We start from the raw sequence: 25,371 nt of genomic DNA, 5'->3' as shown, positions 1-25,371 counted from the left end.
GGCGCTGCTCGTACGCGGCAGCCGGGACCTTGCGCCCGTGAGAACAAATAAAGTGTCCCGGGTTAAAGCACCAACTTCAAACCGGTGTCTGAGGTTTATCATCTCGCATAAGCGCAGCGCTCCTCGGGCACGGACCGTGCTGCTCCTGTCTCCGCGCCATAGGCGGGAGGGGTAGGAAAGCCTGCCACTGTTCTCGTCCCGTGGACCCTTTTAGCTGTTGTTACCCTTACGTGTTACCAGTGAGATTTTATTTACTTCCTGCTGGTTTTAAAAGGGGGAAACTGGCCGCAAGGTGCATCGATGTAAAGAGACTCCCGAGAAGTTTGCATACACACCTTTGTGAAAATTAATTCCTGCAAAATGTATAAAGCGAGTGTATGTTTGTTTGGTGATTATTGTACTTTAGTTGTGTCACTCAAAAATAATCCTAGCGGTGTTATGGTTTCTGGGGTTTGTTCACTAATGTCTCCTATATGCAAATACAATTTTGAAGTGGGAAAACAGAATGGAGTAAAGGCCCGTCCACAAGTATCTGAAAGATGTAAACATCAAGGGGTGGGGCGCGGAAGAACTGTATTCAAAAGGGTTTCCCATGAGCTGCAAGTAAAGAAGGAATTCTTCAGGCTGAAGTGTGTGCTTCTCCCCTCCTTCCCAAGTTCATAACAATGAGATGGACATAGAATGGACTAGCAGAGGAAGTACTGATGCTCTTGTTTTGCCACATCTTAAACTAGAGTAGACAACACAAAAAGATGTAGAGAGAAATATCTCTGATCAGGGCTGGATATGGTCTTTGAAATCCTGAATGTGTTAACCCAGAGTAAGCAGAGAAATAGCTGAGTTGGTCCCAGGATGTTAGAGAGAGAAGGTGGGTGAGGTTGAATAAAAGATATTTCCTTGTCCACCTTGTGTCTTTAATAACCCAGAGTAAAAGTTCTTGGCATCTCTAGCAGGAAGTGGATTCTTACCTGGAAGATGGAGCAGAAGCTAAAAGTGAAAATCATAAAAAGTTGCGTAGTGGCATCCCATGGAGAGAAATGAGAAGCAGACTAGTAAGAGAGCAAACAAAGGCAGCAGCTTCTTATCTCAAAGACTGAAGATGTTGAACTGGCACTGGCCTCGCTATGTTACAGGAAAGAGGCAGAGAATACTTAACATGGAAGTTTAAGCCTCTACAACTATTGGCAAAGCAAAGATAGGGACACACTGGTAGCATCTCATTCCAAAAAGAGATGCTGAAATGGCCATCAGAAATCCCTCACCCTGCAGTAAAGCCGTTAACAGGAGGGCTATCAGGGCTTTAAAACAGTGAAATTGACTATTCTTTCTCCATGTAAAACAAAACAAAAACAACACCTTACTTAAAGCTGTTATCTTCCAAGCCTTTCTAAATAATCTGTCTCTAATTTATTATGTAGATATTTAATAGTTTTTGGTAAGAAAACGTAAGGTTTTTGCCTTTTTTCTTATCTACAATTTGCACTCTGAAGCAAAAGTTAAAAGGTTGATAACTTATGTGTGTTTTTAAAAAAGAACTTTATATTTTTGTGGATTCTCTTAGCAATTCTTTGTTTGCATGTTCTGAAACATGAATTTGAGGAGATAAACGGGCAACAAGCCACCTATCATTATGAACCAGTTTTGGGGCTTCTGGATTTGACAAACAATCCAGTCATCTTTTTAAAAATGTAGATCAGTCATTTTGGATAGTTACTTTTTAGGTGCCTCCAAGTCACACACACTGGTCTGTGTGCACAGTATTCATGAACCAGTGTTTGACTTCTCCGAGAACAGACTCTGATTCAGAGGCCCAATAGATGTCATGAAATTTTACATCCTTGGTCTATAACGGATGGGGTGCTGGCTAAGACTCTAGCTGACACCAGTGCTGGCTAGTTCACAGACCAGCATTGGAATTAGCTCTAAAAATCCCCTCTTCTCTAAATGGAGGAAAGAAGCATGAAGAATATCTGTCAGAGAATTGCTGACAGAATAAAGTAAGGAACAGAAATGTATCTAATTAGGTCTCAAAAATGTACCAGACACTTTCTAGCCTTAGAACTAAGCCTAATAGTGAGAGGTTTATACAAAAGGCGAGGGTGGGGAAGCCCCCTCTAGGGGTCAAGCCCTGGAGTAATGCCTCCAATGGAAACCCAGAACTCCTGCTAATGAAGAAGAGGAGAATATTGCTTCAGGATCCTGGCTGCTGAAAGGAAGCAAGGAAAAAATCTCTGCCACTCTTCTCTTTACTAGTCTGCTTTTAGGCGTGATCCTCTGTGAGCCTTGCTTAGCAGGATTTATGCTACAAATATGACACCATACATCCAGTTCAACTTTCTCAGTGTGAAATTTACATAAATCTTGAATTTCTCTGCTGCTATTCAGAACCCTCAGGGCTTCAGTGAAAACGACTTTGGTCTTATTAACTACTGTGCTGTTGCTCAGCAAGGCTTCCAGCAGCAACAGAGTCACTGGAGCTGTGCACAGACTCAGGAAGACAAAATTTCATCTGCCAGCCTCTGAAATGTAAACCACCTGTATCTTTGCAAACATTAGGGCTAGAAGCATAGTGCCCCATGCTATAAGGTGCTGAATGCATCTGAATTCAGTTGGTATTGAAGGTATTTAAAACTTAACAGTGTAAGGTCTTACATGTATATAGTGACAAGAAGACACATGGATTTTTCAAGCTGTTTATCTAAACATTCATTTTTAGAGGAAAGCTCTCTAACCTGAGATGACTGACCCCAGAAATGTCTGATCAGTCCATTCTTAACACAAATATGCTTTTGTTGTGCATTTTTAAAAAGTTTTGGTCTTAACTGGGTCCCAGCCAGAAAAAAGTCTTCATGTGGCTGTGCAGAGCATCTTAGTTTGAAGGTGGCTTATTTTGTGTTTGTATTTGACTTAAAGATATGTATTATTTGGCTTTTAGTCTTTAGTCCTCTTCCAGAGCTCTTGTCTGCACACCATTAGCACAGGACAGAGATTAAGGGATAGCGGAAATGAATAGGTGATTTGCTTTTTCTTAAATGAAGAAATTTGCCATCTAGAGATGTAGCAGGAGGATTTTATATAACAGGGGTTTCAAGTGTGATATTTGCAGTCTGTAGTTCTAGAAAACAAAAGCAGATACTTCAGGGGGATTTTAGGGATGTTTGTCATCACAGTTTAATAAGAATAACTTGATGTGGGGACCTTATTTTGGGAGAGGGGTTGATTTGTTTTGCCTTTTGTCTAAATCTTCCACCTTCCCCCATCCCCAAAAAATAACTCCAAATGCTACTCATTTTAACTTAAATCTCTGTCGTGGTTTTGGCTTACTGCCTAATACATTTGAGGAAAGACAAGAAGTTAGAGAGAGTGGTATGCCTGTTTTTGAATAGTGTAACTGAAAGCACAGACGCAACATTATATGTATACAACAGCATATTTTTATTTCTTTGATTTCCAAACTATCCTTTTAGATTCTTGTGTGACTTCTATCACTGAGGTATCTGAATGCCTGTGGACTTTTGAAAATATCAGCCCTTTTTCAGCTATGAGGAGTTAAAATGAGGCTTATTCAGAGCTGTAGACACAGAAGCATTGTTGAAAAAACAACATATTTGTAGCCATAGCCTATGAAAAGACAGGAAGTATCCCCAGTCATTAGAGGAAAATGCCCACTTCTGTTCTGTGTAAGATGTTGCAAGGAAGAGCACAAGACACATGAGTCAAATCCTTAAGCGTATGTGAACTGTCTGACAGATCTCTTACGCATTCGGCTGTGTGTTCTTTTCAAGAGTGGTGTGGTTAGGTTCTTGTCTGATTAGAACACCGGCCCCTTAGAAGTCATGGAGTATGTCATCAAGCTGCGTTGGAGTCAGTGGATCAGATTCTTCTGTTAGGCTGAGGACTTCAGATTTACATTCATGACTACAAGCAGAATGTAGCCTAGTACCTTCATAATAATCTGTGCAGGTATTTTGCATGATTAAATGTACTGAAATACTCCTATTATTTGCTAGCCTACCTCCTCCTTTCCTCCAACACTGTATGCTCAGAATAATTAAGTCTAATTTAAAACCAGTTTCAAATACAACTGTTAGATTATGTTTAAGTATTAACGTTTAAAATTTCTTTTAATTTTGTGTGTGTATGTTTTTCATGATAATTTCTGGAAGATAGGTTATTTTAAGGGAAATATTAACAGGCTCAGAAGAAAATGTTCCATAAGAAGTGTTGCTTTCAAGTATAAAATTATGTTTCTGCTCAAAAAAGCATAGCACAGCTAAAAGGAAGCTTACCTTTAGACAAGCAATAATCATTTCTGTTTGTTTAAGCTCTGAACTTTTGATTACTGTCTTAAAAGTGTAGCAGATCTCAGACTCAATAAAAATATTTATTCTATAAGACTAAATACTATAGTATTTGTGGTTTGATCTCTGTGTGTTCACACAGGTTAACATATTGTACTGGATGTGAACTGTAATGTTCTAATTGTTGTTCCTTAAGTATTGTTTTTAAAGTTGTTATAAGTGGAGCTTTTTATTAGGAATATAGAGGTACTCGGTCAGTTCTCGCAAGTTTGCATGTGAAAATCTACTTGGCAGGTTGAGTGTGTGTGTGGTATTAAGGGGGGGGGCGGAATTGTGCAGGAATGGAGAGGGAACAGTCCTCTGAATAGTGTTTAGAGGGGGCGGAATTAGGGAGCTTAACAATATAAAGGACATGCCTAGAGTGACCCAGGATAGGATTCAGAGAGATGATGGAATTTATTGGTGTAATGGCCTCCGAGTTATTTTTTGATTCAGAGACATCTGCCTTTCTTGTGAAAATGGGCACTAAAATAAATTGGGTTGACTTTAGTTCTTCCTTCTTCCCCCCACCAGCATCCCTCAAGATAAAAGGGTTAGATGGGTTCCATTTCTAAATGTGCATAGGTTCAACAGTGTGCGATCTGCAAGGTGTCGTAAGTGATCTTTACCTAGTGTCTTAAAACCATAGTAGTGCAAGTGCTTTTTTTTCAAAATACTCTTTTAATTATATCTGTCTTGTGAGATTTTCATTATTAAGACGTACAGCATGGCTGGGTGAACTGCGCTCTAAGAACAGTTATCGCTTACTTGTATGTGACTTGTTGCTGTTAGGCTGTAGTGTGTGTATGGGTGTGTCCACCATCTCAAAGTATCTTGAGCTTCATGAAGTTGAAAATTAAAGTGTAAGCCAGTATAAGTACTGACTAGTTTATAGAATTTGTGCTTTTGGTTACTATAAATAGTCTTACAGGAGTGTTATGAAGCGCTTATTTAGAATAATATCTTTGGAGGCAGGGACTTGGTTCGTTAGCACTTTGTAAGTGTATGATGCTATAGAAATAGGAGATGCTTTGGTCAAAGCATTACCATTTTGAATTATAAAGGTTAGCTCTGTGTTCTGATAACTTAGAACAGATTGGATAGCCACCGTGCTTATGGCTGCAGGCAGTGGTCAACTGTGAACTCCTCTCTTATTTGTACTTAAATCCAGTTTGTGAGCAGTGGTGGCAAGCAAGTGCACCATAGTAGGAAGCTCTCACAGCTTTGCAGAGGATGTGCTGATGTGAGCTAATGCGGAAATAAGCATAATTCTCCAAGTACTGCTGATAAAACAGATGCTGGTTTTCCATTTTTTCAATGTGAAATTTGATGTTCAGAATAGTACTAAATGTACTGGTGTTAGTGCAGTTAGTTTTGCCACGTTTAGGACCTCAAAAATTACAGGGTAAAATATCAGCTTTCTTCATTGATAAAAGAAAATGCTTGCCTTATTTTAAATTTGTCTTCTCTCCACTGAACTAATACAACTTAATAGTGAACATCTCACAGAATATGATTTGATACTATTTCCTGTAAATACTGATTCAGTCTTAACCTTCATAAATTAGTCTGTGGAAGAACTGACCCACTGTTAAAATGAAGTCATCCATTTCCTGGGCGAACAGTCAGGATGTTGAGATTTAAAATCTGTCCATGGGAATCATACAGTTCATAAACTTAAAAGTGCCTACTTAAGCATGGTAAATTTTAAAAACTGAAAACAAAGCCATATCCCTTACCCTGGTCCCAGCCTGTAAAATTAATTCTAGATAGTCATGGGAGTTACTTTTTGGATGTTATGATTCTGTTCTCTGCTTCTGTTTATAAATGGCACTACACGTTTTCTGCGCAGTACAAAATAGCTATTATAACTAGCCAGCTATTTCATATCATAGAAGTAACATAATTGTCAACCAAACAATTCCAGGCATGAGAGAGGTGTCTTGTTTCTAGTCTTGCACAACTGTGTCTCTAAAAAAGTATATTGGTCAGTTTACAGTTCTCCAGCAATTGTCTACCTACAGAATAGTCATTAAGAATTCAATGTCCTACTGAAATGGGAATCTAATCAAGCTCATGCAAATATGAGTCTCCTAAACTGGAAAAGCAGTAGAAATTTTAAGTGTAGATAATGAGGTAAAATTGAGTACAAGAGGCTGCATGGTTGATGGTTGAAGCAGAATACTGGGAATGTGGATTTCTGGGTTGTCTTTCTGATTCTGCCACTGTTTGAGAGACCTTGGGAAAACACTTCATGTCTTGAAGTACTGTAAAATGGAGGTGAGGCATACCTCACAGATGAGCTCAGGCTTTCTATGGGCAAGGTTCATTGGGCTCCTTTGATGACTATAGAACTGAAAAATATTAACTATATTATGATAAAATACACTAGATCACTAATGAATTTTCTCTTTTTTTTAAAAAAAAGTTTTAGATCAGCTTTTAAGTTTCTACTGATTCTTCTGTCAAAGGCATTTATCTTGCAGAATCTTATCCACAGCCTTCCAGGCTTGGCAGACCCTGGAACATTCCAGATTCTGGCTTCATGGCCAGCCAGCCTATACAGCAGATGCAGCACATGTTGAAAGTCCGTCCTAGGGTGGAGGAACATCCAGGTTCTCTGCAGAAGTTTATAGTTTAAAACTTAACTCCATGAACTCTCTTATACTAAAGTAAGGATACATTAAATGATTTAGTCTCTGCAAAATATCCTGCAGACAAACCTGGATGTATTATGGACGTTCAGATCATGTCTACAAGTGGTTCCTGTTTCAGATTTATAGGTTAGAATATTCCTCAGACACTAGCACCTGAATATGACCTCCCAGGAAAGTCTATTTGAAGCAGTTGGAATAAATGTGGTTAAAAACTGTCTTGTATTTTTGAAGCCACTTAATGCAAGATGACAATGCCAAGTAACACTACGCTCAGAAAGAGACTAGGGAACAAGTATGTCTCCTAACATGTGCCAAACTTAGTCTCAAGAATGTCTGAAAATGGGCATATAAGCAGTCTAATTTCATTGGGAATCCACAGACTTTATTGGTTAAGGATTAAAACTGCATGGGAACAGATTAGTTTTTGGAAATGTATATTCATAATGATTTGAGTAATTTCCTGAAGATAACTTGGTCTGTAACTTGTTTGGAAGTAGTTTTCTGTTTTTTCAATATTTGAATTTTGCGATGTTTGTTTGGATGCACAGCTAAAGTGGATGGTGTGTTATTACTTGAGTGTGTGAGAATAACATTCATTTCAAATTTGCCTCCTTCAAATGTGGGCTTAAAATCTACGGTTTTGGTGATCATCCCTGCAAAGTAATTTAGTTTCTTAGCATATTTGTGGAAAACAAATACTCAGGGGAGTGAACTCAAAGCATATGTTTAAATATTCAAACAAATATTTAGAGAAAAATTGTACTAGTCACCCGACTCTAGTGGTAATGAAGATAGAGCAAATATATTGTTCATTGAAGAAATCCGTTTTTCAATCCTCCAGCCAGTCCTCTGATTTTTTTTTTTCCCCTTTGTCCTGAATATAGCTGGTTTTTTGTACTTCAAGGCATTGGTTGGGATACAGCATTTTTTTCCTAAAATGCTGTAGTGTGCTATACACTGCATGTGCTGACTTTAAAACTCTGTTTTGAAATGAAAATGACAAAATAATTCAGGTATTTCATCTTTAAAAAGCTGGGCCAAATTAAATTCTTAAGTGTCCACTCTTGTTTAAAGAAGTCTTCCCTTTACCCTCCTGGCAAGTCTCAACAATTCTTATAAAGCTCTAATTAAAAATTTGAATGTGGGGACTGTGTTCCAGAACCCATGGGTGTTAAATGTATTTGCTGGTTCAGAAAGCCCTCTTCTAAAATAAGGAACACTTGCAGTAGAGATCAAAGCATCGAAAGCCAAACTGCAACTGTAAAATGTTCTGAATCTGATTATCATCTCAGGGCTTTTAGTTCTGCAAAGATGACCCAGGATAGAAAGAATTTTTGTCTCTGAACAGTAGTGGAAATGGCCTCAACTTTTTCCCTTCAGGGGAAGTATTCACATAAAAAGAAATGTGTTCTCCTTTAGGCCTTGGCTACACTGGCACTTTACAGCGCTGCAACTTTCTTGCTCAGGGGTGTGAAAAAACACAGCAAGTTACAGCGTTGTAAAATTACAGCGTTGTAAAGCGCCAGTGTAAACAGTGCCCCAGCGCTGGGAGCCATGTTCCCAGTGCTGTAAGCTAATCCCCACGGGGAGGTGGAGTACTTACAGCGCTGGGAGAGCTCTCTTCCCAGCGCTGGTGCCGCAACCACACTCGCACTTCAAAGCACTACCGTGGGAGCACTCCCATGGGAGCGCTGTGCAGCTGCAAGTATAGCCATACCCTTAGTTTCCTTGTTATTTGTATTTGCTTGCTCTTCAAGAAAAAAGGCTGCATTAAATCCAATTGTCTTCCCTTTGCTGTAAGTGTGGCGTTAAATATGAACTTCAAAATTTTAATAATTTACTGAACACATGCTGTGCTGACAGCTCTTTAATGGCTAGTTACATTGCATTTTAACACAACCACAGTACCATATACAGCCATAGCTGTGCTTTCATTTAAGACGACTCTCTCTGAAAATGTTTGAATACTTTTAGTTTGTGTTTTAACATCAATTTAGTATCTGTAAGCAAATAATCCTGGGCAGTTCACCAATTTGCATGAACAAAGCAGGAAGGTGGGATTTTGTTGTTGAGAATTTTCCAGGCATTTATTTGGCAGTTTCAAGACTTCTCCTATAGCTATGTTTTGTTTGTTTAAGCAACAGGTCATGCCCCTTTTTGATTTATTTTATTTTATTTTATTTTTTTGTACAAATAAAACGTGTTTCAGTGAATCAGACAAAAGTGGATTTGTTAATCCAGAGCAGTAAATTTCATATTGATTTGGTTACTCATAACCAAATTAAGAGATAGTGTCTAACTCATCATTGTCCAATGTAGAAATGGAATTCTATATCTTGTAGGAATTGCCTAGAAGTATTCACAGCTTTTAAGTAGGGTAGCAAGTTGTCAGAAGGGAATTCCCTCGCTGTAGGGAATTTAAACTTTCTCTTGCTGCTGCTGCTTGGAGAACCACTTACTTCCTCCTCTGTCTTGAAGGCCCCAGCTTATGGCTGGCTGGTCTTGTTGGAAATCATGAAACCAGACATTTAGAGGTTTACCAAACTGTTTATTATACAGTCACACTTCTTTCCCTCAGACAGTAAATTCATTTAGCTGCAGTACTGAACACATGCTATGCTGACAGCTCTTTAATGGCTAGTTACATTGCATTTTAACACAACCACAGTACCAAAAACAGCCATAACTGTGCTTTCATTTAAGAAGACTCTCTAGACATGCCAGTGTAAGTCTACCCAGAAAAGCCCTATAAAAAAGCTGTACTGCTCTGCTGAAACTTTGCTGTTTTAATATTTCACAGTGGACTTTGAGTGAAACAAGAATATTATCCTTTGTTAATAATAATAATTAATCAGTGCCCTCTGATTAATGCTGAGGGCAGGAATAGATCATTACTTTAAATTCCTCTTAAAGTATACAGAGCAGCATTTCCCAAACTTTTTTGGCCATGGAACACTTTTTAGCCTATTACGAAACACTTATAATATAATTTTGTAGTCGTTTGGTTTTCAAATAAAAAATTGCATTATTTATGCTCAAATATATTTTATTTTATAAAACAAAGCAAAAATACAAATTTAAAATAACTTGAACTAACAATTTCTATCTGGAAAGCATGTATAAAGTAGTACAAAAATCAAGTGCAAGAGTCAAAATTAAAAACAGTGTTCTACTTAAAAAAAACTGTTTTATATATACACAAACACCAAACAAATTAGATTTTTACTAGGAAAATCTATTTTTATAAACAGAAATACAAATGTGGATTTAATGGGATTGGTGTTTCTGCGTTTTTCTATCACAAATTCACTTAATATTAGGAATAATACTGGAAAGTTGAATCCTCATGTCAGACACAGCATTGTCTATTCCTATATTTGGTTTTTGTTGCAGTATAATACAAAAATCCCATCTCACACAAATAAGTTGTAGCAAAAGAAAGGAGCACTCAAACTGCACGTTTAGCCACATTAGGGTACTCTTCAATTAGGCTACTCCAAAAATTATTCAGTGGAAGATCCTTAAACTTTTGTTTCAAATCAGAAATTAAGTCAGTTAGGCTTTCATAATCGTGCGCAGTAATGCCGACTGCTTTGGCTGTAATTACAAACGGATTTCGAACCCAAGCATTATCATCAGTACTTGTAGGAAAATGTTCTAATAAAGAGGCCTGCAAGTCATGTAAGTGCTATAAAATAGTGCTAGAAACTTCTTCGTAGACTGTAGAATTTATTTCAGTCAGAAATTCATGTACTGTCGGGGAGCAGTCGAAGTTATTCTCTTCTACAGAAGATGCCAAGAATTCCAGTTTCTTTTTTAACAACGAAATTTTATCCATTGTAGTAAAAGTGGTCACATTCTTTCCTTGCAGCAGCAGATTAATTTCATTTAATTTTGCAAAAATATCTGCAAGATACCTAAGTCTCATTAGCCATGAGGAATTTGTCAGACAGTCATTAAATTTTCATCCTAAATTATCTGAAGTGAAAAATACCAGTAGTTCACTACAAAGCTCAAAAAGCCTCACAAGCACTTTTTCCTCTGGATAGCCACCTCACTTCCATACATAAAAGAAGCGCTTTGTGCTGACTACCCATTTCCTCACACAAAATTTTAAATAACCTGGATTGAAGTGGTCGATATTTGACAAAATTGATAATTTGTACTGCTTCATCTAGCATAATTTTCAGATATGCTGGTATTTTTTTTAACTGCAAGTGCTTGTCTGTGTAGAACACAATGGCTCTTAGTGCTTTCTGGTGCCACACTTATGATTCGCATTACAGCCCCCTTCATCTTCCCAATCATTGCCCAAGCACCGTCAGTACATAATACATTTTCCCCAACTAATTTCATGCTTTCTGATAAAATTGTTGATGTAGTTGAATATTTCTTCTCCAGTTGTGTTGTTTTGCAGAAATTCACATAAGAGCAGATCCTCTTCAATAATATTATTAAATCTATATCAGACAAATACTAGTAGCGCAGCAAGTCCTGAAACGTGAGTGGACTCATCTAGCTTCAGTGAGTACTCATAGCAAATTTTCAGTTGGCAAACTAGCTCTTTTTCTATGTCATCAGCAAGATCTTTAATATGGCGTGCATCAGTATTATTTGACAACTGTATAGCATCAGTTTTTTTACCAGACTGCTCGCTCAACATGCACGTTAAAATATCTTTCGCGCAAGGCTTGATAAGCATTTCTCCAATAGTGTGAGCTTATCCGGTAGCACTGTATGGTAACTTACTCGATAAGATGCCTCTGTTGCACTTGTGTTATGTTTTAGCAATTTTAATCATCGGAAGTTTACAATTTCCAAGTGAGTCACGCTTCCTCTTGAAAATATTATCTTTGTATTCAGCATGCTTGGTTTCCAAATGCCTACAAAGTTTAGCAGGAGCCAGTGAACTGTTTGCTAATATTTTGTTGTACATGACGCACTGCGCATCAGGAACATCTTTATTTCCAACACACGTAAAACCAAAAGCAAAATAACTTTCATCATACTTTTGTTTCGGTCTTTTAACACCTGCTGCTGCTTGTTTTTTGATATACTTCAGTGGAAATTCTTTCACCTTGGATAACTCACTAGTACTAACAGATTTTTTGGCAACAAAAGACTGTGATTGTTCATCCTCACTTTGAAGTGTCACAATATTTTGCTCGTTTATTTCGACCACAGTTGGAGTACTGGAAGAACTTGCTTTTCGTTTCAAAGTTCCTTCTTTTAGCCACAAATCCATAGTGATTAGGTTTAGTAAAAATATTTAGAAATACTGAATTTTTGTCAAATTTTGTCACAAATATTTATATTGTTTCAAGCAAAGGTAGTTTAGTTGTGCTTATCGCACACACGGTAAAGACCCACAGGTTTGAATGTGTCGAGTGAAATATGTTATATTCAGCATGGCGTAAAGAGAATGGTGTGTGCATACCACTGCAGTTCACGCAGCCTCGAGCGGAAGGGGTACGACGTCACTAACTGAAATGTGCCCGAAAGGGGTAGACGTCAACATGCTTGCGTGTCATGTTCTCTTTACGCCATGATATTCAATACGAGATCTATCAATAACAGGAAAAAGAGTTTTTTATGTTATAGTAAGTTATGTTATAGTCATTCAAACAGAGTTGTAAACTACACTTCAAATATGCCAAATTTTAAAATAAAAAAAATGTAAAGACCCTTTTTTCTAATTATGAATCTTTCACAGAACACCTATTCACACTGTATGGAACACAGTTTGGGAAACACTGTTATAGAGGATACTTAAGGTTGTTACTCTTCTGGCTGAACAAGATAATTTTCCTTTCCCAGAAACTGGAAAATTTTATCTGTGTAAATAATCCATTTTTGTTTGCAATGTTGTAGCTGTGTTGGTCCCAGGATATTAGGGAGACAGAGTGGGTGAGGCAGTATCTTTTATTGGACCAATCTCTGCTGATGAAAGACACAAGCTTTCAAGCTACACGGAGCTCTTCTTCTGGTAAGAACAGCTCTGTATAGCTCAAAAGCTTGTCTCTATCATCAACAGAAGTTGGTCCAGTAAAAGATATTACCTCAGCCAGCTTGTGTCTGCTTAAACAAGACTGAACATGGCTTTATTTGCTTAGCTGTACACAAGACAATTATGCAAATTACCTGCAAAGTAGTAGTGACTTTAGAGTAGTAGGTTTCACCGTATTCCATTCTGCTGCATATATTTGTCTAACCAAAGGTTAAAAATTAACCATCCAGTGGATAAATCCATCTTTTGCTAGCACAGCTGAGCACCATATAACAAACTGAAGTCCGTTCATGCATCCCCTGACGTTTTTGACTTTTAGCAAGTGTTAAAGAGTGGCAAAAGCTGGGGATAAATTTGACACATTTAGCTCTTACTGTTGTAGCCTTGCAATGAAGGATATGTGCAAGAATGTGTTTTAATTTTAGGACTTTTCACAGCCTATAGATATTCGTTGCAGAGTATTTTAGGCTTCCACTATAGAGACATACAGACTTGCTAAAATGTATGATGTGACTATTGTTACTCTTAATTAAAATGCAGTGTCCAGAAGTATTGGATCTGCATTCTAATGTGTACAACTTAAAATTGTATTTCACAAGCTGCTATGGTCTGAAGAAATTCCATAGAGAGAATAGAAACCAAAGTTCTGCATGTGTGTATATTTCTGTGGCATTAACCTTGTGGAGTGACTTGAGTCTGTGCCTCAGGAGATGTTATTAGGGATGGCTCAAAAGGTACAATGTAGCTTTGAAATGCTAATTTGTAAACTTAATGTTTATCTTATGGTAAATGGATCAATTTGGACTGCAAAGGTATTGTTCTTAAGCAGCCATTTTTAACCTACAAGTTATATGCCCGACGTATGGCTCCATGATTATGTTCTTAGAGGCACATTTGCAGCTCTATGGTTCAGATTCATAATCCACAGTAGTGTGATTTTAAAAAAAATCACTTCTCTCTCCTGTTAATTTTGGCTGCAGCTCAGTGAATATTGTACATCAGCACGTATTTTCTGCCCACACTATCTGGGTATGCATATGCTTGTGAACCCCTGGGAAAAGATGAAAAATCAATCTTCTGCAACTAGTTCTGGAGGTCATAAAGCAAACAATGTTGTGCATGTGTTCTCCTTTGTTTAACAATACAGCTTGCAAGGTCTAAAGTTTCCAAGTTCAATGAAGGTTGTGCATTCCTGGGTCTTAGAATATCACCGTTGGTGTTGTTCAGAGCAACATCTAGTGAACTAATTCTTTTCTAATTACTTTTGTTTTTCAGATATTCAGAATGAATCTGGAAAAGCTCAGCAAACCAGAACTACTGACGCTATTTAGTATTCTTGAAGGAGAACTAGAAGCAAGAGATCTTGTCATAGATGCCTTAAAGGTATGTTGTAAGTACGGTAATTGATCAGAAATGCTACAGAAATCCTCCTGTAGGTTCTGCCAAAGGCCTGTATCACAAGGTGAGGTTTAGCAGCAATGATTTATTACTTTTTAAACATTCACACTGGATATCAGCAGTATAGATAGGCAGTGCTGTAGATTGATCTATATCTTGGAATTCGTTACCAAAAAGTTGGCTGCAAAAGCAAGCAGTTCACTGTTTAAGTGCAGAGAGCATTTTAAATGTCAGTACTTCCTTTCTGATGCCAAAACTGCTCTTGATTCTTTATCAGGAAGAATTAAAAGGGTTAGTCTTAAACCTCTTAATTAAATATTTCACATGTTCCTGTTTCTTCAATAAGAAAACTCTTGAAAGCAGCAGAGAAGATAAGCTCTCAAAATCTCTCTGGCAGGGGTGACTATTCTGCTGCTTCCTAAGAAGCAGATGCCAGTTCCATGCTAAGAATAACATAGCCCCAATGGGATAGTAAGGCTGCATCTACACTTCAGGCGGGGGTTGTCATTTCTTTGCTTGTGTACACATATTCGCACTAGTTCTCATCAAGTTAGCGGGAATATAAATAGCAGTTTGCCCATGGTAGCAGTGCTAGTGGAAGCAGAGGCACAGCTGCTGCTAGCATTGCTACTGCAGCTACAGTGCTATTTGTGTGCACACTAATTCTCTTCAAGAGCTCATAGTGTAGGCAGCCTGCACGGTGTTCTTGTACCCTCCTTTCATGTAGTATGTATATTAAGTTGCTAGAAAAGAAAGGGAGTCCCACAGCCTTCACTGCCTGTGTGAGTGAGGCACAGTGCTGTTTTGTTGGAGCTGGACAGTGTGGTTGAGAAATGTGTAGCTGATATTGGGGCTTGCATCCAGGCTGACTAGCTGAAACTCAACGCTGATAAGATGGAATTAACGCTCCTGGAGAGAGGCAAGCAACCAGTTGAAACTGCAAAACTGCCTCTGCCCCTTCGATGGGGTAATTGATTCATCACTTGTTACTCTGTCACAGACTGAAGTCCTGATCTCTCTCTAGAAGCATTTGGATAGCCTATACCAGTAGTAATGTTTTCTCTATCAGCATTTGGCTAGAAAATTGCATCCCTTTCTTTCAGATACAGGACCTTCTCATCCTTATCTATGCCTTTATCCCCTTGCAGTTTGTCTGTTGCAATGCACTCGACCTGTGTTGAGGAAACCATACCTTAAGACCACTCAAAACTTCAGCTGGCCCTTGTAGGGATCACATTATGTCTGTTCTTCATTACTCCATTGTTTGCATTGGTTTCCTGTTTGTCTCTGGGCAGTGGTTGAAGGTGCTGATTTTGACCTGTGGTGTTTGTCCTATATAACTGAGATTTCCTTTCTCTGTTATATCAAGGCAGCTACAGTTATCCAAGGCATTCAGGTTTAAATGAGAGAGTGCAGAGAACAGGGTGTTCTCAATGAGGTATTCTTAGCTGTGGCGCTGACTCCTCCATTTTATCTGGCAATCTTGATCTGTTGTTCTTTAGGGAATGTTTTAAAATTCATCTGTTCTCTTCTGAGAGGGAATATTAAGTGGGAGAATGGAGGTGTGGGAATAATGAGGCAAAAGTATTGTGGGGAAAACAATTATAGAGAAGTTTTCTGAGGGTTTACTGTTTGGTAACTTGTGTACAGTGACATAGAATTTATAGCTAGATTCATAATTCCTGTCCTGGGCGATGCTAAAATTCCAGTTACAGTCATCTTGTGTGGTCTGTATTTTGTATGTATGTTGTAGCTAGTGCAAGTGGTTAATCTCTTTCTGGCTGAGTGGCAAAGATTAAGTGCATCTATCTCAAATCTAAAGATGGGATAGATAGTCATGTGGGTCTGCTGTCTGACACAATTTTATTTCAAAATGCTGTCCTCTGTTGACTTGTATGTGTGAAAAGCTGCTCTGGGTTGCTTCTCTGCATGCTGTGCATTCTATGGTAACTGTGAAATTCCATGCAACAATTCTGATGTTGACTCTTAGTGTTCATAGAATCACAGAAGATTAGGATTGGAAGAGACCTCAGGAGGTCATCTAGTCCAACCCCCTGCTCAAAGCAGGACCAATCCCAACTAAATCATCCTAGCCAGGGCTTTGTCAAGCCAGGCCTTAGAGGTTTTTAAGGTTGGAGATTCCACCGCCTCCTGAGCTAACCCATTTCATTGCTTCACCACCCTCCTAGTGAAATAGTTTTCCCCAATATCCACTCTAGACCTCCCCAGCATTCTATCCACCTTATAGTCCATTCATCCAATCCATACTTTTTTTTACATGTTGGCAAGAATACTGTGCGAGACCATATCAAAAGGTTGGCTAAAATCAAGATCTGTCATGTCAACTGGCTTTGTGGGTATGGGGAAAGCAGTGATCTCATCATAGAAGGCAGTCGGGTTGGTCAGGCATAACTTGCCCTTGGTGAATCTATGTTGACTGTTCCTGATCACCTTGCTCTCCTCCAAGTGCTTCAAAATGGATTCCTTGAGGACCTGATCCATGATTTTACCAGGACTGAGGTGAGGCTGACTGGCCTGTAGTTCCCCGGATTCTCCTCCTTCCCCTTATTAAAGATGAGAACTATATTTGCCATTTTCCAGTCATCCAGGACCTCCCCCAGTCGCCACAAGTTTTTAAAGATAATGTGATAATGTTGTTGTCTCACAATGTTCTCTTTCTGTTTCCCCTCTGGTAATGTCCACCCTTTTACGCTGCTTCCACGTTCTTTTTCCCTTTGATATTTCACCATATGGGCTTGTATCTGCTTATATGTACTTTTAAGGAACTAACCACCATAGTGCCTAGATACCATTATTAAAAGTCTGTATAGTATTGTACACGGCAGTTCTCTTGCATCACACATTAGGAGGACCTTTACAGTGGATACCAATGGAACAGTTCTGCAGCCTAACATGGACTCTGTATGTTTGCTGGCAAATAAAAACAGGTTCCATGTGTAGTACCTTGAAAGATCTACCTTCAGTTCCTCCACATTTGATCCATTCTAAAACATCCAAAACTAAATGACAAAGCCAACTAACTGTAGCTCTGTCTGCTTTTGAAAGTTACCAATATGCTTATAAGAGAGAACCCCATGATGGTTAGTTTTACAGCCTGTCCTTGTGTGCTATGCATTATAATGCCTTCTGGTTCTATTGGTAACAGATGTTTAGTTATTGCACGTTTTCATAAAAGATTGCTTTTATTGCACTAGTCTAGTTTTATTAACTGCAAGCAGCTTTTGTCTTCTGTAAAGCTCTTCCCCCAAATAGGGAGAACACCCAGAGAAACCACAGCTATAATTAAGAAAGCATTTGGATAAGAAAGTGCCACATGCTATCAAATATAAGTATTATGTTTAGTCTGCGCATGTTGTGTTTAGGCAGAAGTTATCTTTCCAGGCTTCAGCACTGGGCAGCATGAATGAAATGAAAAGAAGCTAGCAATGTTGCGGTCCGCTCTATTACATTAGATGATTGGAAATTGGATTTTAAATTTGTATACAAAAGAAAGCTGGATCCTTTGATTTGAAATGAGATCTGGCTTGGTTCAAGATTTGGGATCTGCCTTGTATGTCAGGCCATCACCTCATTAGTTCTGCACAACCTGATGTTGCTATCAGTGATGATTATTCTGTAGCTGACACATCACATGTTTTTTTAGAGATGGATTGTTTTTTGTCTTCATTATTTTTCCTCCCTTTATTCTCCTCATTTGTGCAGATGTAAATCTCTGGGATTATTTGGAGGAGTAATGCATAGTGTGAAATCTCATGGCTCCAGTGGCTAAAAAATTGAACAAACATTAGCTTTTTGCCTTTGAGATATGGTGGGAAAAGCCATTATTATTAGATGAAATGTGCTTTATCTGTTCAATAATTTTGAAGTTAGAGAAACTGGAACATTAGAAAGGAAGAAATGGAACTGGCAGGTTATTGAAGTAAATAGTAAAATGTGACCATGTTCAATATTAAAGGTTACTTCAGGTTGGGTTGTCATTACTTGTAATGTTACAATTTTCGATATCTCAAAACTGCAAAGGCACATTGCTTGCCTTCCTGCAGTGCTGACTTAGCTAGCCTTTCAGATGCCCCACTAGCCTCAATCCAATTCAGAGCATACAAAAATACTGTGTGCTGAAAAAAACTTGTATCTTAAGGCCTCTATTGAACTTTCTTCTTGCATCCAGACAATGTCTTGGCTTTTCAAGACACCCGTTACTCTCTCACAAGCTTTGTGTAATGTTCTGCAAACACACTTAGTTTGTACTTTAGTGTAGATCTGCATTCCTGCAATTTTTTTGATAGGGTGCAAGGAAGAGGCTGACCCAAAGTAAGATGGCTTCAGTGTATGTACATTCAAATAATGGCATGAGCAACAATTAATTGAAATGGAGATTTAACCAGCAGTGTAGTGTTTGTGACCAATTTATACAGAATAAAACCAACCAACAAAGAATTTGACAAGTACATTTGAATAATTAACAAACTAGATGAAATTATGATCTGCTCATGGAGATCACCTAATGTAAAGTGGCTAAGTAATCAAATTAATGACTCCCTTAGCTCTAGTAAAGAATCAGCTGTAATGTGATTCACAGCCTCCTACCTCCCCCCACCCCCAAAATAAAGGTATAGCAAAAACTGAAGTTAGTGGGAAAAGAGAAGTAAAAACTTTGCTTCAAAATTAGTTTTCACTGTGGTTCCCCCAGCGTACTACCCATGGGGAAATGAAAATCCCTCTCTTCTCCAACTGGCTTGCTAGTAGAACAGGTGGTGGAATATTATAGGTCTCCTCACAATGTTTTGTACCTCAATCCCAGAAGCTAGAGTTAGTACAGTCAGGGCTGGAGTTGAACTCAATGTTGGCAGGATACTTTTGGTACCCTCATGAACATTTTACTATGTTAGAGAAAAAAAATCACAAAGACAGAATTTGAGCAGCAGAAAATTTGCAGCCAAAACCAGCCCAAGCCTCTGGGATCTACAGCTCTTTCTTCTTGTATTTACTCATATATCATAATTATTCTAAAACATTTAATTGAATAAAATAGACAATATTTTTAAACATATGTAAAGTAGCATGATGCAAATTGTATGCCAGTCTATATGCTCCTATTTTGACAAGTAGAAAATTTTACAGGAAAAAACACTGAAGGAGTTTGCTAAGATCAGTATCTAACCGATATGGACTGAAATCCTAGTAAGAGAACTTTAGTTAACTGAAATGCATACAGGATAAATGGGACGAATAGATCTGCTAGGAACAAGAGTCAAAATTTTAAGAGCTGAAACAAGCATTGATTGCATCCTCTGATAAACCATCTGATTGATAATTCTGAGGCTGTTGTTTTCTCTTGTTCAGTGTGTTTCCCCACCACTATCATGAGATGTCTTTCCAGACTTTGGAAAAAGATTTTTTTAATGCTGACTGTATATTGGCACTGCAGAAGTACGCTGGAAGCAGGCAGAAACCCGTTTCGATATGGGTTTTGACTGTGTGTCACTGGTCATGTTACAGTTTCAAATATTCCAGTATTCTAAAGACTAGAGACCAAACAAGCTACAAAGAAGGTGGATTTGGCCTACAAAGTGGCAGAGCAAATTTGTATCTTTGTTTCCTCTACAGAGCAATCTAAAATACATGTGTAACAAACCATAAGGTCAGAAATCAGGATTGTTCTAACAGTAGGTAAGATATAACTTAATAGCATTTTTCTACAATATTTTCATTATGTAAATAAATGTTAATATCTAGCAAAAAATCCTGAAGTTTACTCAAATCGTGTGATGGTTATTCAGCAAGATAAGGATTGCATTAGACTAGCACATGGTAGGATGTACACATTCTACATCTGATTCAATAAACTTTTGAAATCTCTGGAGTTATATATGGCATAATTTTTAATTTATATTGCAACAAAGACCAGCATCATAGGAAGTTTATGTGCCTTCTGTTAAAATGTCACTGCAGTCCTCCAAAGGGTAACAAAAATGATGCACACTGGCAGACTAATTAAAAACATAAAAAGCTGCCCTTCTGTACTGGAAGAATACACACACCTGTATAAATTGCAGCCACTAAAATAGCCTTCCTTCCCTGTCACTCTGACCATGTCATGCCCTTTTTTGTTTCTTTGTACTGGCTCCCTGTTTCTCATCATATCAGATTCAAGCTCCTTGCCCTAAGAAAATAAGAACGTCCATACTGGGTCAGGCCAAAGGTCCATCTAGTCCAGTATCCTGTCTTCTGACAGTGGCCAATGCTAGGTGCCCTAGAGGGAATGAACAGAACAGATAATCATCAAGTGATCCATCCCCTGTCACCCATTCCCAGCTTCTGTCACTATCCCTGCCCATCCTGACTAATAGCCATTGATGGACCTATCCTCCATGAACTTATCTAGTTCTTTTTTGAACCCTATTATACTACTGGCCTTCACAGCATCCTCTGGCAAGGAGTTTCACAGGCTGACTGTGTGTTGTGTGAAAAAATACTTGTTTTTATTTGTTTTAAACCTGCTGCCTTTTAATTTCATGTGGTGACCCCTAGTTCTTGTGTTATGAGTACGAGTAAATAACATTTCCTTATTTACTTTCTCCATACCAGTCATGATTTTATAGACCTGTACCATATCCCTCCTTAGTTGTCTCTTTTCCAAGCTGAAAAGTCCCAATCTTATTAATCTCTCCTCATATGCCAGCCATTCCATACCCCTAATAATTTTTGTTGCCCTTTTCTGAATCTTTTCCAATTCCAATATATCTTTTTTGAGATCTCTTTCTTGAGTGGTAACAGCTAATTTAGACGCCATCATTTTATATGCATAATTGGGATTATGTTTTCCAATGTGCATTACTTTGCATTTATCAATATTGAATTTCTTCTGTCATTTTGTTGCCCAGTCACCCAGTTTTGTGAGATCATTTTATAGCTCTTCACATTCTGCTTGGGACTTAACTATCTTAAGTAGTTTTGTATCACTTACAAATTTTGCCTCCTCACTGTTTATCCCTTTTTCCAGATCAGTTATGAATATGTTGAATAGAACTGGTCCCAGTACAGACTCCTGGGGAACTCCACTATTTACCTCTCTCCATTCTGAAAACTGATAATTTATTTCTACCCTTTGTTTCCTATCTTTTAACAAGTTACCAATCCATGAGAGGACCTTTCCTTTTATCCCATAACAGCTTACTTTGCTTAAGAGCCGTTGGTGAGGGACCTTGTCAAAGGCTTTCTGAAAATCTAAGTACACTGTATCCACTGGATCCCCATTGTCCACATGCTTGTTGACCCCCTGAAAGAAGTTTAGTAGATTGGTGAGGCATGATTTCCCTTTACAAAAAAACATGTTGACTCTTCCCCAACAAATTTTGCTCTTTACTATGGTTTCAACCAATTTGCCCAGCACTGAAGTCAGGCCTGTAATTACTGGGATCGCCTCTGGAGCCCTTTTTAAAAATTGGTGTCACATTAGCTATCCTCCAGTCATCTGGTAGAGAGGCTGATTTAAATGATAGATTACAAACCACAGTTAGTAGTTCTGAAATTTCACATTGGAGTTCCTTCAGAACACTTGGGTGAATGCTATCTGGTCCTGGTGACTTATTACTGTTTATCAGTTTGTTCCAAAGCCTCCTCTAATGACACCTCAATCTGGGACAGTCCCTCAGATTTGTCACCTAAAGAGAATGGCTCAGGTTTGGGAATCTGCCTCACATCCTCAGCTGTGATTGACTGATGCAAAGAATTCATTTAGTTTCTACGCAATGGCCTTATCTTGAAGTTCCTACTTACCTTTGCCCCTGTGCATCGCCCAGATGTGCCTGTGCACGTTTTTCCATCTTGCTCTCTACAGGCGGGGAGCCTCACTGAACTAGTTCAAGAGGCTGCCACCCTCCCTTTCTAAGGATCACCTTCTGCTAGAACTCTTGCAAGAAATCAGCCAGGACTAAATTGAATGCTGATTAGGATGAGCTGATCCTATTTTAAATATGTTCAAATGAGTTAGAACAGTCAATTTATGCATGCCAGTTAGGTGAGCTATTGAGACTTTATTACTGTCACTCTTATCTTGCTTTCCCCATCTGCCTCTTCCCTCCAATTATTTCTTAATCTCGCTTGTTGCATCTTGCTCCAGATTAGACTGTAATCTCACCTTCGTATCTTAAGTTCTTTTCCAGGACACTCTGCTCCCTCTTCCACCTGATTATATTTAAAGCACACAACAAGGTAGCTGCTATTTTGGGGATGAGAAATGTTTAGAATCACTTTACACAATTTAACATTAAGGGCCAATTTCTGTGGTCCTTACTTGTGAAAGACTGCCATATAGAAAGGACTGCATGAGTGGGGCCCCAAATTATCCTTCTAAGATCCAGCAAATCATGTGAGTGAAAGGAATCAATTAAAATAAACCAGATCAGTCATCCTCAACATTTATAGAGTGCTTTGTTCCCTTTCTCTTTTTTGAGAACAGAATTCTCCATTCATTAAAACTGAAGTTTTGTTTTCTTTTAGATCAGAAAACAGGAAGCAGCTTTCAGGCTTGTTCTTGCTTGAGGCTGTAGCTCTTTCATAGCAGAGTCGAACCTGGCTAATTAGCATTACTGACTGGGAGAATCTGAATTACTGCATTTTGCAAGTGAACAAACAGATGAACAAACAATAAAGTGAGGATAATGCATTCCAAAACAAATCGTTCAGTTGTCAATTGAATTAGATTTCTGAGTTTTCTGTTCAGTACTGTAAGGTCCCACTACAGCAGCTACTAAATCTTTAAGAGAAGGGGCAAGACAACTGATACTTTTTTTGTTCTTCTTTGTGCAGATTATAAAATGCTTGGATTTAGCAGGCTGCTGCTGTACTCTGTTCTCTTGAATTACAATATTTGATACAGCTTTTTCTGTATATATTTAGGAAAATTTCACTTTCATTAATGTTTCAATTCAGAAGTTGACCTGCTCACCAATAAATCATGATAAAATGTGCTGCCTTCCACTTGTCCAGTAACTGGGTGAGTTCTGAGCAAGGAATATGATTAGATAATTGTTTTCTCCCCTCTGTGTTATTACTTGTATATACTTTTTGTGTGACAGTCTCAACTTCACATTCTGTTTTCTTTAACATAGAGATGGCCAAAGTGCAGCTTGTGGGCTAAGTTCAGCCCACGAGGGCCATCATCTTCAGTACAGGAACTCTAAGCCTACTGTGATCCATCTTGATCAGTTGGAAGGCCAGGATCATGCTGGGATTTGTAGTCTCTAGGCTACACTTCAGTTTTACACACAAGAGAAGCTGTAGTCTGTTCCATTTCATGTGCATTAGGAGCATCCCTGTGGTTTCTTGCAAATTGCAACATAACCTTTATGTGAACAAAGCTTGAGCTACCTTAACTCGCTGGCTTTTTCATCTAATATCGATAGTGCTATTATACTGGTTCACTAGAGATCTGATTTACTGACTAGACAATTACAACAAGAGGTAAAAGCCTTGTTATTTTGGGTCTGTCTTAGAATATCTACTAGTAACCGCTTTTTGGTCAAAATCATGTTCAGTATTTAGATACAGAGCTGCTGTGGGACAACGATAGGGAGTTGATTCTTTATGGTATTTCTTCCTGTTTGCTTAATGCAAAGTCAGTAATCCCCACCCCTGATTACTGTGACCTCAGCTTATCTTTATTTTCTAACATCTGTCTCTGGGGAAAGAAGTAATAAGGAAGTTCAAGACTGTAGGGGAAGCTATTTAAAGAATATGCCATTTTCCATAATCTAAAGGAGGAACTTCAGGACAGATTAAACTGCTGGGGAATTGTGGGTCCAGATAAATACTGTGAAAATAACTAAAATCTAAATGCTATATATACATTCCTCTTTCTCTCTCCAAACAATAAAGGTTGTATTGGAAAGTTCCACTAATTTATGCCTTGTGGTTCAGTAAAGGAAGTTGAGGATGGTCGAGAGGCCATGATGCAATGTTCTGTCTCAGCCAGATCTTCAGTAAAAAGAGCATTAAGAAAGAAACCCGAAGGATATTGTGTGGGAAACATTCGGCCCTGTGTAGCCTGGAAATCCCCAGAGAAAACAATAGCATTTTCCTAGCAGAGTGGAGCCATCAGTATGCTTATCTGCACACTAAACATCTCTTTACTGTTTCAAATATTGGTTCTGCTCCATAAAACCAGAATTACCTTTTTCAAAACAAACTAGCAGTAGTCAATTACCCTAATTCAAGTTGAACAAAGCCAGCCAGTTACTGCAGCACCCAATGTGTGTCAACATTTTCATTAACAGAATCTGAAATATTATTTTTGAGTACCTGTTAGTCTTTCAGTTAGCTGAATTTTGTTCTCCTTCGGCGCATCTGCTACTTCAAATGTTTTCTCCTCTTCTGCCTAGGAATCTTATCTTTCCTCTACAAATAGTTGAATAGCCTGGACAGTCAACTTAAGTTATTTTTTGAGTTTGCATATTTACTTAACATAAATATGCAAACCCCAGTAACAACTTCCACATTAAAAGGAGACAGTGGTTGGGAACTGAGTACATTGTAGTCAGTTGTCCAGGTGAATGGCTGTGTCATTAAACTAAAAGAGCAAATGCACTCAGTGACGTAAGCCAACAGATAACTCCCAGCTTTGTGTCATTTCATGCACAGCCTGCATCACAATTTCATTTTAGAGGAATTAAGATGAAAATTTTCTGTGCAAGATTTATCTGTTCAGCCATATTTCCAGTGGTGTCACCTGTGCAACAGACTGAAAGTAGCAATTATAATCTTTCTGTAGAGTTTGTATTTGCTAGTGCATCGTGCTGAAACAATTGACATGTTTTGTAAACTCATAAATATATATTTCTTGAGAGTGGGTGGGTGTTGTACCTTTGGGGGTATGGTATGTTTAGTTATTTTTTTTTGTGTTACCTACACATATATGGTTAAATATTTATGCCTAGCTGACTTATAT

The 25,371-nt window shown here is 38.3% G+C and overlaps 1 protein-coding gene across 3 annotated transcripts in view; it reads left to right on the top strand.

Moving 5' to 3' along the window:
* The window catches only part of CTTNBP2NL (CTTNBP2 N-terminal like), a 44,052-nt gene that overhangs the window by 300 nt on the left and 18,381 nt on the right, over positions 1 to 25,371 (top strand). Inside the window, exons 1-2 of one of the 3 annotated variants that reach the window (XM_075064814.1) lie at positions 3,723 to 3,963; positions 14,280 to 14,387. In XM_075064814.1, the coding sequence (XP_074920915.1) occupies positions 14,289 to 14,387 (99 nt within the window). In that variant the 5' untranslated portion in view covers positions 3,723 to 3,963; positions 14,280 to 14,288. Of the gene's footprint in view, positions 1 to 3,722; positions 3,964 to 4,811; positions 4,955 to 14,279; positions 14,388 to 25,371 lie in introns of those variants that run through there. The other 2 variants (XM_032762563.2, XM_032762564.2) reach the window with 2 other exon arrangements.

This window comes from Chelonoidis abingdonii, chromosome 4 (genome assembly GCF_003597395.2).
Source record: "Chelonoidis abingdonii isolate Lonesome George chromosome 4, CheloAbing_2.0, whole genome shotgun sequence".
Taxonomy (NCBI): domain Eukaryota; kingdom Metazoa; phylum Chordata; order Testudines; family Testudinidae; genus Chelonoidis; species Chelonoidis abingdonii.
The sequence above is the reverse complement of the archived record's forward strand: the minus strand, read 5'-3'. Positions and strand labels throughout refer to the sequence as shown.